The sequence below is a fragment of the Triticum dicoccoides genome, chromosome 7B (genome assembly GCF_002162155.2).
Source record: "Triticum dicoccoides isolate Atlit2015 ecotype Zavitan chromosome 7B, WEW_v2.0, whole genome shotgun sequence".
Lineage (NCBI taxonomy): Eukaryota > Viridiplantae > Streptophyta > Magnoliopsida > Poales > Poaceae > Triticum > Triticum dicoccoides.
In genome coordinates, this window is record NC_041393.1 from 721667754 (window position 1) to 721683224 (window position 15471).

The following is a 15471-nucleotide window of genomic DNA, read 5'->3' on the forward strand; positions in this document are numbered from 1 at the left end:
GAAACTTAAAGTGCTCAAATCTAAAAACGAAGTTCAGATTTGAGATCTGGACAAGAATTCTTGGAACATGGTTGCACGCACACCGATTGAAATGAAAATTGAGAAAAACAATTGTATTAGCAAAAATAAAACCAAAAACTTTTGTTTAACATACATAGTGGACCGGTATACTCGCGCATGAATTTCTCGAAGAAATGATGTTTTGTAATAATCCGAGAACAAAATGGCGACATCGATTGTAAGGTCTCGATTGTACTTTTTTCACTATAAATACAACGGGTGCGAATAATTTATGAAACTTCACGCGTGATTAGAATGGTTGACCAAGTTCGAACCCAAAATTTCAGAAATAAATTATCCTAGTATTTCTTTTTCGGATTTTCTGCTCACGTGAGTAAGTGCATGGGACCATGTTTAGCTTGATACTCCCTTCGTTCCTAAATATTTGTCTTTCTAGATATTTCAAGAAGTGACTACATACAAATACAAAGTAAAATGAGTGAATCTACACTCTAATATATGTCTACATACATCCGTATGTGGTAGTCCATTAGAAATGTCTGAAAAGACCAATATTTAGGAACGGAGGGAGTATTTTTTATGTGAGATTTACACATTTTTCTGAGCAAAATCCCCTGGGCACGTAACCGGACGGTCGCTATCGGGCCGGCGTCCGATCGCACGGCACCACGGCCGTGTCCTCCAAGGCTTCTCCCTCCCTCCCTCCTGCCCCCAATAAACACGACCCCGCCCAGCCCGCCCCGCACGCATCGATCCACCACACAGTTCGCCACTCCTCCCTGCATCTCTACTCTTCCAGACCTCGCCGGCGGAAGCCAGCAAGCATGACGGCGAAAGTGGCCGGCTGCCGGAAGCGCGGGGCGGAGGCCTTCATGGAGGACCCCTTCGCGGCGCTCCCGCCGTTGAACACGAAGAGGGGGCGATGCTCGCCGTCCGCCGCCGCCGACGTGGCCGAACTCGGGGTCAGCATGGACTTCGACCCCGTCGACGCGCTCCAGCTCATCTTCCCCGGCGCCGATCCGCAGGTACCTGCCTTGGCCGCCGTGCCCTATCTCTCTTCTCTTGCTTTTACTTCTGTTGATTCTTTGTAGATCTTGCAGTACAACCGTAGCACCTACCCATCGGATTCAACCACAACGCCGAGAAAACTGATCACAAAATCGCCTCGCGAACCAAACGAAAAAGCATGACCACAACAACCTTCGACTCGCCTCCACGCCGTGGCTCCTGCCACGGATCGTTCCCATCCAGAGCCAAACCGGGCTACTCTCGCCCTGGAGCCGCCGTCTTTGACCCCGGAGCTAACACGAAAAATTGACTGACGCGATTCGGTACCTGAGAATTAGTAAAACCATCGTTTTAAATCTATAGAAAGGGAAGGCAGGCACCTGCCCTTTTTATCAATATATCCCCCTAGCTTTGAGGAAGTAGATAAATCATACTTTCTCTGTTTTATTTACTTAACCAAATTTATAGAAAACTATATGAGCATTTACATTAAAAAGTATATATGATGTGAAAATATATTCGATGATGATTCCAGTGGCATCGATTTGGTACTGTAAATGCTACTGTGAAAATATTTTCAATGATGATTCCAGTGGCATCTTCCCCGGAGCCGATCCGCAGGTACCTGCCTTGGCCTCTTAATAAAGCACAACTCAACAACATCGAGTCCGAACATACAGGCTGAAAGTCTAACCGAAAACACATACACACAAAAAAAAACAAAGGGAGTACGTGCGGGGGCAATCAGCTTAACATCAAGCTGAAGAAAAAAAATTGGAAATGCAAGCCTAATCAGGATCGGGAGGTGGGGGCAGCAGCAGCCGATGTGCCCTTGTGAGAAATTCAGCTGAGATCTCCTCGACGGCGTCGCGTTTCTGCAGTCGGCTATAGGCGATGTAACTTGGAAGAATCATCCACAGCAAATTCTCTCGCGGAAGGACATGAATCACCCATGAGGATTATTCCTCTGTTTTGTGGGATCATTTGACCCTACACGCTTTCACCTCACCAGATTGCCCGCTACTTTGGAGTTTCAGAGATGATGACTGAAATAAAGATTCATGAAAAAGAATTGGCTGAACTAAGAAACAGTAGCATGCATATCAAAGTTGTTTGGTGGGCATCATCTTGGCCAAGGTTTTCTTGAATCATGACATAACGTTGGTTCAAGTCACATTGAGGGACTTGAGAATCCTGGTTCATACTGTATTGCTCTGTAGGCATCTAATGGGTTATTTTTGGGTATTTTTTTTAGCTTCTTCGGGGCTATTTTGAAGCATCAGGAAATGTCTTGGATGCTGCAATCAGAGGCTTCAAGGATTATTTGGCATCGGGTTCATCACCGACCAATGCTGATGCGGCCTCATCTGGAGGTATGGCTGAACGAATATTGCCCGAAATTGAACCTGGCCGTTTCTTCCTCATGTTGCCTGATGATGATTATGTCAGGTGATATAGACGAGTACTAATGTTACAATGTCCATCTTGTCTAACTCAAGTTGTTCATATGTCGATGATTGTTAATCGCAGTGGCATCTGATGTGGCGAAGATGAATACTCCAACAGACGGTACTGACTGGGCAGAGCTAATAGTCAAGGAGATGTCGGCTGCTTCAGATTTGATCGACGCCAAGAATCGAGCCTTCAGGATACTTGAATTGTTTGACAAATCTGCCGCAGACTGCAATACTCCTGATGAAAAGCAGAAAATGTGTGAGGTAACTGATCATCTACTGTTGATTGATACACAGCCTGTTAATAATTATGACATACTAGTATTTTGCTAGTCCAAGTTCAGACATTGACAGTAAATCACAACCATAAAGACACCAATTGATGCATGATACTGCTATAAATCAAATGTTACTTCTGGGATGTTGTTCTGGAAATACCAATGTGCTCACCTGTCCTCGATCCATTCAGGAGCACAAGATACTGAAGCAGATGCTGGGAGGCCTGCTTCACCAGAACGGCGTCCTGAAGAGGGCCTTTCTTATCCAGCACAACCGGCTCAAGGACTACCAGGACATGGTGCAGGAGCGGTCCCAGTTCAAGGAGATCGTCGGCAAGTACCAGCAGCAGATCAAGGCGCTGGAGGTATGCGAAACTCGTCGAAAACGTATCGCTTTATTCCGCGTATCATCTCCACTACAGGCTTTGCTTTGCTCATCAGCACTTTGCGTTGCATTTGGTTGCAGGATAGGAACTATGTGCTGTCGTTGCATCTCGCGCAGTCGGATCATCGGAGTGGCATATCTGGGCACCGCAACCCCGACGTCTTCTAGGCCTCTATTGCACCCTGCTGGATTCGAATGCGAGAACCTGAAGCTGTGATTGTTGAAGAAATCATGAATACAAGAAAACATCTTTGGGTAGTTATGTTGACACAATATATATGTGTGGTGCGATCTGTCCGAATTCGTATCGGTAGCATTGAGGAGCGTGCGTGAACTCGTATCTGGTTGACTCTTGATGAGACAAAGAGATGCAACAAGTGATAATTAAACTCGAACTAACAAATAAGACAATGATTGAACTGATGATGCATGCATGCTGAACTACTCTAAGTGATGGTGATTTAGACGGCTATAACGAAAACATGGCATCTGTTTTGGAACGGCGCTAGCAAGAATCTGTTAGCTGCTCAAACGGCTACTAGTACTAGCTCCTATATAAACTACGACCGATTGGTTCCAACTTCCAAGCCATAGCCATGGCGATTGGCGAGGAACCATGACCTGCTTTTGGCCGATGCCATCCTGCTTCTCACTGTTCTCCCCGTCGTCAAGCTAAGGCGACGCAGCAAGCAGTATGGTGGCGTGATGCTGAACCCGCCTCCGGGGCCGTGGCCGCCGACGAGGCCACGACGACGGGGAGCTCGCTCATGCGGAGCAGCATTAGTGGGCCATGTTGAAGGGCGAGGTCGTGCATGGCGCGGTGAGGGAGGGCGCCCACGAGGTGGTGCATGCTGCCGATCACCGGCAGCTGCCACGGGACTAACAAGTCAGTACCACACTTCGTGCATGTCGCAATTCAGTACCACTATTCGGCCTAATCGTTACAAAAAAGACTGACAACCGTATAACCCCGTATTGACCATGCATCTGACCGCGCGCCCTACCTGTCAGGCAACACGCTGGCCAATCGGCGCATGCCGGTGCGCTGACTAGGACGAGGTCAGCGCGGTCGGTCTTGGCGGGCTCAGTCGAACCGAGCCGGACCCTCCGACACAAACCCTAGCTTTCATTCTCCCCTTTCCTCTCCTCTCTCCCCGCGGATCTCAGACGATGGCTGCGGCGACAGCGGTGTCGTGGGCGGGTACGGCGACCTTCCTGGCCTCGGGAGCGATGACCACGTGGGTCTGGACGGCTCCAGTTCGTCCAACTCCATCGGCGACGAGGAAGAGGAGGAGGAGGAGGTGCCCCTGTCCATGGAGCAACGAGTCCGGCTCGCTGAGATGTGGTTGGCCAACCCAACCACAAGCCATCACTCGACCAGTGGAGCGGGTGGTTGCTTATGTCTGTTCAAATCAGAGGGCTAGGGTCAGTGTTCTAAAATCACTGAAAAAAATTTAATTTTGCCGTGGCTTGCAGGTTAGCTGATGCTATATGGGATGTTAGGATTCACTTTGATGCTGGGCACAATTTGGATAGGAAGATTTGCAGCTCAGATGTCACATTTCTAAATATATATGCACTGATGAAAACAATAGGATTTACATTCTCTGATGAATTGTATCACATGAAGAATATAGCTGCAGGAGTTGAGAGAGAGCATGGACTCGAACAAATTGACACAAACATCAATTTGCAAGAACTAAAGAAGCAGTATGAGGACTCATTAGTTATGAATTTGTTAGTGAGGGCAACATCAATCACGGAGTAGATGAATTAGCTGCAGTCTTATATGAACCACCTGTTGTGTATGATCTCGGTGATCCTGGTGTTCTTGTTGTTGATGATCATGGTGTAGTTTTTCACAATCAGTGCAGCAGCAGTGCTATGCAACCTACTCAACATACTACTATGTGCACACAAGAGAGTAGAAATGTTAGTAAGGGGAAGCTGAAAGCTGTGTTGGAGGAAGAGGAGCAGGATGGATATAAGAGTAGTGATGAGGAGATTGCATATGATAGTGATAACAACCCTTTTAGCATGGAGAAGTACATCATTCCTGATGCAGGAGATGAAGATGAAGATGAAGATGAAGCTTCAGATGAAGAATCAAAAGAGGAACACTTACATTATGAGGGTGACACTGAGGTTGAGGATTTGTTTGAGGAGGAGGATGAGGAGGAGGAGGTGAATGTTGTTGCAGCAGAAGAACCACCCATGCAACAACCTGCAAGGAAGAGACAGAAGCTACAAGTTAGGAGAGGTCCCACCACTAGGTCACATTCTAGTGTTTTAGAGGAGGTGAAACCTGATTTCATTCCTTCATCAGATGAAGAAGATCATGGGCTGCTGTTTGACAGTGAGGATGATGGACATGAGGCACCAACATTTGTCCTACAAAAATGCAAGAAGAGTTGGGCCAAGAAAAAGAAAACCTAGGATACACTAGTAGAAAAGAGAGCTTTGGTCCACCCCGGGTTAGCCCATTAGTCCCGGTTCAATCTAGAACCGGGACTAATGGGGGCATTAGTCCCGGTTCGTGCGCCCAGGGGCCACGTGGGCCATTTGTCCCGGTTCGTCTGGACCTTTTAGTCCCGGTTGGTGCCACGAACCGGGACTAAAGGGTGTGATGCCCATTAGTCCCGGTTCGTGGCACCAACCGGGACTAAAGGGTTAGACCTTTAGTCCCGGTTCGTGCCACGAACCGGTACTAATGGGGTTTGAGGCATTAGTACCGGTTCATGGCACGAACCGGTACTAAAGGTCCCATTTTCAGTTTTAAAAAAAACAAAAGAAAATGATGAAAATGTCAAAAAAAAAAGTTTCCCATGTGATATATGGTCTAGTTGTTGGGAAAATTTACAAATATGAATTTTGACTTAATTTGCAAAATTTCTCTAGAATTTAGTAAAATGGCCATAAATTTTGCATACGAACTCGGATGAAAAAGTTTTTTATATGAAAAATCATCTACTCGAAAAGTTACATCCAAATTTAACTAGGGGAACCCCGTTAAACATTTTCAAAATCCTCAAAAACCTAACAGAAAAAAAGTTACGGGCCTTTTTAGATCTAGAGTAGAAAAAATCGAAAAAAATTCAAACTATGGTCAAACAATGGTCAAACTAATTATTCTACAATATTAGTGTTACTAAATAATTATTTCAGTCATTTTGAATTTTGGTCAAATCTGGTCAAACTGTGGTCAAACAATGGTCAAACTAATTATTCAAGAAATATTAGTGTTACTAAATAATTATTGTTTTTTAAAACAGTAGTTTCAAACTCAAACAGTGAAATGTGTCACTTCATGCTCAAGGAAAATTCCTGAAGGTTAATAGGATTGACATCTTACTATTGTCAGGAAAACAACAAGTGCAGACTTGGAAACAAGGGAGAATAGAACCTGAAAATTAAGCGTGCTCAGGCTGGGGGAGTGGGAGGATGGGTGACCGTTCGAGAAGTTAGATGATTTGGAATGATGAGGGGTGATTAGAGATTAGAGGATAAATTGAGCAGTGATGAGGGGTGGTGATTAGAGATTAGAGGTTAAAATAATTCAGAAATTTGAAAATAAAAATTATTTCAAAAAAGAACGTAAAATTTCCTTTAGTCCCGGTTGGTGTTACCAACAGGGACTAAAGGTGGAGCTCCACGTGGCCGCGGCCTTTAGTCCCGGTTCATTTAAGAACCGGGACTAAAGGGGAAAGGCATTAGTAACGACCCTTTAGTCCCGGTTCAAAAACCGGGACTAAAGGGCCTTACCAACCAGGACAAAAGCCCCTTTATCTACTAGTGATATGGTACAATGACAAACTTGAGCAACCACATCAGCAGTTGTGTCTACACATGTGTTGTATGAATCAACAGCAATTCAGAGAAGCATTGTTGAGCTTGCACATTACACAGGCAAGAAATTTCAGGTACCACAGAAACTCGGACAAAAGGATAATTGCATGTTGCAAAGATGAGAAGTGCCAGTTCTGCATAGTTTCTACAGTTATCAAAGGGGCAAAGACCTATTAGGACTATGGTTGATGGTATTAAGGACAAGCAGATGGTGAGGTGGCATAGGAATAGAGAGAGAAAAAGTAGCTATGTGGGAGATCACACCTCATTATGCTGAAAAGCTGGAGGTGGAAAAGGAAAGAGCCAGATTTTGCAAACCAATTCAAGCTGGTGTTAATATATGAAAAGTGACCAGTGGGCAGCAAACTCATCCAGTTAACCCAGAACAGTACACATGTGGTTGCAGAAAGTGGGACCTGTCTGGCATACCCTACAACCATGCTATATCAGCAATTAATAAGGAAAAAGGTTTCCATAGGAATATGTTTCCAAATTCTTCAAAAAACCTATGTACCTGGCATCATATGAACCTATGATATATCATGTTCCTGGTGAACATGATTGAACATCTATATTAAGCGATGTCTGTACTCAGGTTCAAATGATGTGATGAGCAATAAGTTTTCAAATTGTTGTGTGTGTACTATGGTTCAAATGGTTTAACAATTCTCACAAATGCCAGCAAATCTACTACTGTAGTTTGCTATGCAAATGCCAGCAGATCTTAAGAATTCTCACAAATGGTTTCACAGCATAGCTCGTTACCATAGAATTCATACAAAATAGATACTGCAAATTCCCCTGGAACTGCACCTAGCACATTACAAACGCAGATCCACATAACTTTAATGATCCATTACAAACCATAGGACTACACCTAGCACATTACAAACTGACACAAGTAAATGAACGTCAGTACACTAGCATTTTTCCTAAGACTACACCTAGCACAAAGACAATGAAAACCATCACCAAATCCATATACTTGCCCTTCATTGCTTCCAGTTTTGCATTCTTCTCCCTTAATTGAACCTGCAGAGACATAACCCCATTCTCTAAAGCTGCTTCATTTCCAGAGATAGACACATTTGGATATTGATCTTATGTATGAGCCAGAGATCCTTGACCCTTCAGCCTCCACACCTTGTCTCTCAAACCTCCAATCAAGTCACTTAAAAACTTAGGCAAATGACCATCATGCCATTCCAGAAAGCCACATCCACCATGCTATTCAACACAAATGTGGCAAGAAATCAATCAAAGAGTATGATCAAAATTGGCCAGAAGAAAGTAATATGATCACAAGAAATGGGGCTCACCATTGCATCCACACAGGAGTAGTACCTCCGGCCGGGGTTTTGATGGTTCCAGGAGATCCATCGCGGCGCCTTCCGCGGCGGATCGCAGTGGCACATGTTCGGCGGCTCGTACGCCATTGGGCTATGCATGTAAGCAACAAGAGACCTCGAATTCGTGTCCCTCCTTCCACTGGCGCGGCGGAAGAGGCCGAAGACCACGACATCGCACCGCCACAGCCGCTGCGCTCTGCGCCCTGACGTCCATGCGGCCGCTTGTTGAGTATATTGATTCTTTAGGAAACATAAGATAGACTAGAATTTGTCCTGCCTTGTCTTGTACTCCAAGTTGGTCATTGTACTCCTATATATATGCCCATGAGGCTCAAGCAATACAACAAACAATTCCACCAAATCCCTCTCTCTCTTTTTAACATGGTATCAGTTTCCGAGTTCTAAACCCTAACCGCCGCCGCTTCCGCATCTGCGCGTCGCCTCCGGGGTGGTCGGCCTCCATGACCGCCGCCGGGGGCCGCGCCGCCCGTACCTAGGGTTCGTCCGTCGACCGTGTTGGCCGGCTGCCCTAGAGTCTTTTTCCCGAGCCCTTGCTCCGGATTTTTTTCGCTCTCTCACCGGTCGTTTTGATCGGCGTTTTTTTGGTTTTCCGATCTAATCTTGATCGGTTTGCGTCGCCCACCGCCGCTGTCGACACCCCGCGCCTCTACTACGACACCGGCGCGACCGGCTGGCTACTTCACCGACCTGGCGGCCTCGCGTGACGGGAAGCCCTCAAGGCCGTCGTCCGCGCGCCGGCCCGCCAGTCGCCCTGCGCCGGCCGTCACCGCCCTGCTCCGACCGGGACTCCTGCATCACCTGACCCGGCGGCCTCGCGCCATGCGGCAGCCAATCATAGCCGCCCTGTCGCCCGCCATCGCCGGCTTCATCTCGAACTCCGCCACCACCCCATCTATACCGAGCGGCGTCCCCGACCTCGCGCACGATCGACTTGATCACCCGCTCGCCGCCGCGATCCGCATCATCTACGCCGCGTGACCGACCTGGCCCGTCGGTTACGCGCGCCTCCGCAGGTCCCGTGAAGATCGTCCCCGAGTTCAGCGCGCCTCTCCACCGATCGAGCATCGGCTTGCCGCTGCGTCGCCCCGTCGGGCCGCAGCGCCGCCGCTCGCGGCTGGATCGACTCGTGCGTCGCCGCTGCGTCACCCCCTCGGGCCGTAGTGTCGCGATACGCGGTCCCCGCCGCCGCCCCAAGGCCGTCCCTGCGGTTGCACCGACTCGTGAACCGCCGTTGTATCGCCCCTTCGGACCACAACGTCGCGGCTTGCGGTCCCCGCCGCCGCCCCGAGGTCTTCCCGCCGTCCGCCCCGACCCGCTTGTCGCCGTTGCGTCGCCCCGTCGGGCCGTAGCGCCGCGGCCCGCGATCCACTTCGCCGTCACCACGCGTCGATCTCCCGTGGTATGCATCGCGCCGTCTCCCTTGGTGCGGGAATGCCACCGTCCGCGCCGGTCTTCGTCACGCTGTCAGGGTTCTTCGCCTACTTCGAGCACCGCCACCGCACTGCTAACCTAGCCGCCGCTGCCGCCGCTCTTCTTTGGCCGCCGCCGCCGCTACCTTCGTAGCCGCCGCGCCGCCCGTCCACCCCCTTCGGTCTTCGTCCAAGCACCAGCCCGTCGCCAGCGTCGCCGTCATCTACCCCGACCACTTCGTCTACTCCGACCACCGTTGGTGACATCGGCCCCGCGCAGATGGGCGCCGCAATCGTTGTCGAGTTCTTCTCTGCTGGCCCCTCCGACTTCTTCGACATGGCGTACAGCTCATGCAGGTCCCTCGTCTACGCATGCCCGGTGCTGGCAACACCGGTGCGTGCCTTCATCCACGACGTGTCCCTGGGCCTGGCAAGCCTGGTCGGCGCTTCGTCAACTTCGTCTTCGTCCGTCTACGCATGCCCGGTGCTGGCAACACCGGTGCGTGCGTTCGTCCACGATGTGTCCCCGGGTTTGGTAAACCCGCTGGGACATGTCGTCAACACCATCTACTTCCTGGCGCACCACTACTTCGACACCACTGCGCCCATGACTAACTCGGCGCCTTCTTGCGCCCGCGGCTCCACGGCGACTTCCTCGACACCGGCTACCCCAACTCGACATCGACCACAGCATTCTTCGCACGGCTACCTCGACCACAGATTCACCACCCACGCTCTCGGCTACATTGACAAACGGCACAAAGGGCTACCGCCTGCTTGAGCAACCTCGTCGGTTTTTCACTCCAGCCACGACTCCGCGATGCATCGACCGTTATGACTGTGAGGGGGTGTCCGTCGGCTTGCCTTCGGATTCTTCTACAGTCTCACTGTCTGCATCGCTACCGTTGTGACTGCGGGGGGATGTTGAGTATATTGATTCTTTAGGAAACATAAGATAGACTAGGATTTGTCTTGCCTTGTCTTGTACTTCAAGTTGATCATTGTACTCCTATATATATACCCATGAGGCTCAAGCAATACAACGAACAATTCCACCAAATCCCTCTCTCCCTTTTAACACCGCTAACCCTAGCTTCTCATCTCCAAGATTCCCCACTCCCCCCAATCCTTTTAACACAACCACACCAGTCAACAAAAGCACTAGCTGGCCCACAAGTCAGGTCAACCCATGTTGATTACTGCCATGTAATCGTTTTTTGGCCTAAAACACGATCAGGGTTCAGTTTGGACATGGATTTGATAGTTGAGTGTGCTAATTTGGACATGGATTTTTTTGGCCTAAATCGATGTGCTTCTCTACGGATAAAAACCTCTGTACAAAACAGTACCCAAATCTATAATACTAAATAGATTGAATACTCTAATAGATTCTTACATACTTAATACATTCTTACACATCATAGTTATAACATATTGTGGTGTTTTGAAGTCGAATTTATGTTCTTATGGGCAGCAAATGCTTAAAAAATAACGTGATATCGTTTATTCAGAACAACAAACAAAACGAGGGTGTTACAGACTTTTCATTAATCATACCACAGATAAGATAAAAAAAATAGGCACCGAAAAGAATTGACTAGCTAATTATTTGGAGCTTATTTTTACAAAAGCTCATTTCCAAAAGCTCATTTTTACAAAAGTTTATCTGGAGCTTATTTCCACCGGATAGCTCAAAAGAAGTGGCCCTTATTTAGGTGGCACGATGACGGTGGCATGCAACCACAGGTCGCTCTTCCTCTTCGCCGTGATCCCGAACGCCTCCGCCATGTCCAGCTCCTCCGTGCCGCCGGGGAGCTCCCAGTCGAAATGGAAGAGGAGGCTCGCCAGCGCGAGCTCCATGACGGCGAGCCCGAACGTGATCCCGGGGCAAATCCTCCGCCCCGCCCCGAACGGCACGAGCTCGAAGTCCGCACCCCGGAAGTCCACCGCCGCCGCGGCCCCCTCCTCGAACCTCTCCGGCCGGACTCCTCGGCGTCCGGGGCCCAGCTCGCCTCGTCCCGGCCGATGGCCCACACGTTGACCAGCACCATGGCGCCCTGCGGCACGTCGTACCCGAGGACACGGCGGGGCTCGCGGCACTCCCGCGGGAGGAGCAGCGGCGCCACCGCGTGCAGCCGGAGCGTCTCCTTGATCACCCTCCGCAAGTACGGCAGCTCCTGCATGGACTCCTCCCCGACACGGCTCTGCCCGGCGAGCGCGCCGCGCACCTCCGCCTGCGCCCTCCGGAGCGCCGCCGGGTTCCGCAACAGCTCCGCCATGGCCCACTGCAGCGTCGACGCGGAGGTCTCGCTGCCGGCCCCTATGAGTTCCCTTATCACGGCACGGATGGTCGGGATGTCCAGAGGCGCGCCGCCGCCGCCGTCCAGAAGCACGTCAAGGATGTCCTCTTCTTCCTCGCCGCCGACGCCCGCCGCCTTCCTCGCGCGTTTCTCCTTGATGACGGCGTCCATGAGCCGGGACATCTCTCCGAACACCGCCTCCACCCGGCGCGCCGTCCCGCTGAGCGCACGCGCGAGGCGCGACGACGGGAACAGGTCGGCAAGGCTGAACCCGGCGGCCACCCTGACAGCCTCGTCCAGGCACGCGAGGAAGGCGTCGCGGTCCGCGATCCGGTCTCCGACCACGGCGCGCACCGCGGCGTCGGCGACGTACGTGGCGACGAGGGAGCTGACGTTCACAGCGGCTCCGGACGCCGCCTCCGCGGCCACGGACGCGACGAGGACGGCGGCCTCGGCCTCGCGAGTCCCCCGGAACGTCCGCACCCGTGGCGCGCCGAGCAGCTCCGTGGCGCAGAGCTTGCGGACGGCGCGCCAGTGCTCGCCATGCGGCGCGAGGGCGATACCGAGGCCGTCGGCGGTGAGGCTGGCGGTGGTGTCCGTTCGCGGTCGCGTGGCGAAGGCGGCGTCGTGGGTCTTCATCACCTCCTTGGCCGCGGCCGCCGACGAGGCCACCACGACGGGGAGCTCGCCCATGCGGAGCAGCATGAGCGGGCCGTGCCGGAGGGCGAGGTCGCGCATGGCGTGGTGCGGGAGCGCGCCGACGAGGTGGTGCAGGCTGCCGATCACCGGCAGCTGCCATGGACCCGGAGGCGGGTTCAGAGGCATGCCAACGTGCTTGCGATTGCGACGTCGCCTGAGCTGAGCTTGACGAGGAGGAGGAGAAGAGGGAGCAGTAGGATGGCGGCGGCAAGAGGAGGCGGCGATGGTTCTCGGTGGGTGCCATGGCCTGGGCCAACCAAACCTAGTTTATGTAGGAGCAAGAGCAACCGAGCAAGTAACTGCTCCCAAAATGGTAGGTGGTGGATGCCATTGGAGCAGCTAGCAGAGATGCTTGCTAGCTCCGTTCCAAAATGGATCATCTTTCACAATAATACTTGCTGGTTTTTGTCAGAGCTGTCTAGATCATCACCGGTTAGCTAGAGTAGTTTAGTATAGTAGGCTTAGATCAATAACTTTCTTATGTGTTACTAGTTAATTGCCCGTGCGTTGCAACGGGGCATATCTATTCTAATAGTTGAATACCAAGACCAATCTTGTCTTCTTCTTTTTCTTTTCTTCACCCACTATCTTCATTTCTCGGCCTACTCAATCCAAGCTCGCCACCTTAGTCAATGATGCATCTCGCTCATAATCCATGCGTCCACCCCTACTCAAATCTACACTTTAATTTTCTAAGGATGCCAATGCATCATATTTGGCTTCTATTATTGGGCATCCAACCAATTCATGTCGCCGTATTACCACAAGACTATAGGTGCATTATATTTGCCACCACAATAGAGGGAAATAATGTCATGGAAATCGATCAATCATAGTCACATGACAAACCGAGTTCTAGTAGTATAGCTTCTGAGCCATTTATTTTTCATTATACATTTACTATAATCAATTAAGAATAATTAAATCGTCCTTCCTTTTTTAGAATAAATGTATTCAACGTAGTGAGCATCGATGACAAGGACCTTTGACCCTTATTAGCTAAGATCTACCCCACAGGCGCTTAAAATATTCAAATACAATGTTGTGTCATTGCTTCAGCTTCATTTAATTGTCAAATTCTTTGTAGTACACTTTATCAAAATACAATATTATGCAATTTAAAAATGAATTTTTTTTACCAAATAATTGAACAAAGCTTGTTAAAATTATTTTCATGAAGCAAATAAATGCAAACTCATCTTATAGTACAAGGAAATTTTGAACTAAACATTTCTTGCAGATTTACAAGTACACTGAAAAGTTCCCGCTGGTCACAAAGCTCTCGTGCCGGCCAAGCTCCTCCAATTTTGGGCTCGCTGCCGATGATGCAAAGGTAACCCCTCTGTCCCTATTTCATAAACATAATTACGTAGAGATCATGCTTAGCTTCTTCAAATGCTTGCACTAATTAGAATGAGATTTTGTAAAGAAATGTCTAAGTCTGGATTTAATCATGCATGGAAAGAGTGAAATTTCTCTGTCTAATACACATGAGTCATACATGCATATGCTTATCAATTAAAACACAAAAACTTATCTTGTTGCCGAAGGTGAATCCTTGTTTCCTGCTGATTGCCATCCGGGAGGAGTTCCATGCAATTGCATGAAACAACATAGGATTCTTCACTGAACTAATGCGCTAGTTGTGGTGCAGAGTCATGGCACGTTCCTGCTGCAGAAAATATGAAGCATAGTGATCCATTTTCTATTGATGGTGGCACAATGGACGACACGTTCCGTAGTGTCCCAGCGTTAGGAGGGAGATCGGGAGGAGTCAGGGAGAAGATTTTTACTGCATGCAGGAGCTGCACGATTTCCTTGGCTGTCCCCGCGTGAGATCCTAGTAAACATCACAAAGGTTTCGCCGCGTCACGGCCTCAGACTGCCAGCCACGGGAGACCTCTAGGCGGAAGAGGCACCGGCCATTCACAATTTGATCCACAAGAGTTGGCAGTACCCTTCCACCAATTTTCTCCCCTCTTGGTTTTCCATTACAAAAAAAATTATCTGGCCGCACAAACCCAATCTTTGGTAATACCTTCGGTAATCAGTTTCTTCTTTGGTAATACTACGCTATAAATTCACGTGTGCTAATGGCCCTCCCTCTCTCGTACTTCCATCCATGCGCTGCGATCTATGGGAGAGGGGAGAAAATTGATTGAAAGAAGGAAGGAGACTAATCACCGTTTCATTGAAAGAAGGAAGGACACCGTTTGATTGAAAGAAGGAAGGAGTTTGATGACCGTCATGAATGAATTGATTGCCATGCATGAATTGATTGCGTATGGATTGATTGCGTTTGGATTGATTGCGCCTGCTTACCTTACGTGATGAGGATAAAACCGGCAGAACCGATAGGGAGAAAACCGGTGGAGGGGGGAAAGAAAATCCCTACAAGGGAGAGGGGGTCGTACGAGAGGTTGGACGAAGAGCGGGCAACGTAAGAGGGGAAACGGAACACTCCGTTTCTTTTTTTTTCTTTTTTTGAACCGGGCTATCCCCCTTTCCATTACTTAGAACGGAAATACAAAGTCCAGCAAGCAGTCCAAGAACAGAGAGAAGAGGAGAGCGAGTCCAACGCACTGCTAGGAAACCCACCGCACTCGCCCGACGTCGAAACGAGTGCTATGGGGCAAAAACCTAAACAGCACCAAAAAGAAACTAGCCCTATTACAAGCGCAATATGGCATGACCCCCACAG

The 15471-nt window shown here is 49.6% G+C and overlaps 1 protein-coding gene and 1 pseudogene across 1 annotated transcript; one reads left to right on the forward strand and one right to left on the reverse strand.

Annotated features, from left to right (window-relative positions):
- Positions 1-223: 223 nt before the first annotated feature.
- On the forward strand, positions 224-3443 carry LOC119339529. The gene is made up of 6 exons (XM_037611552.1): positions 224-238; positions 756-1046; positions 2285-2402; positions 2560-2747; positions 2953-3126; positions 3228-3443. Exons 1-6 carry the CDS (start codon positions 224-226, stop codon positions 3312-3314), a joined length of 873 nt encoding a protein of 290 aa, XP_037467449.1. The 3' UTR covers positions 3315-3443.
- A 7862-nt stretch (positions 3444-11305) lies between these two features.
- LOC119336277 lies at positions 11306-13073 on the reverse strand (annotated as a pseudogene).
- Positions 13074-15471: the final 2398 nt, after the last annotated feature.

Bases quoted from the DNA above. Each gene is read 5' to 3' on its own strand.
- LOC119339529 (XM_037611552.1), top strand. The intron at 1,047-2,284 runs GTACCTGCCTTG...TATTTTTTTTAG, and splicing joins TCCCCGGCGCCGATCCGCAG to CTTCTTCGGGGCTATTTTGA. The intron at 3,127-3,227 runs GTATGCGAAACT...ATTTGGTTGCAG, and splicing joins AGCAGATCAAGGCGCTGGAG to GATAGGAACTATGTGCTGTC.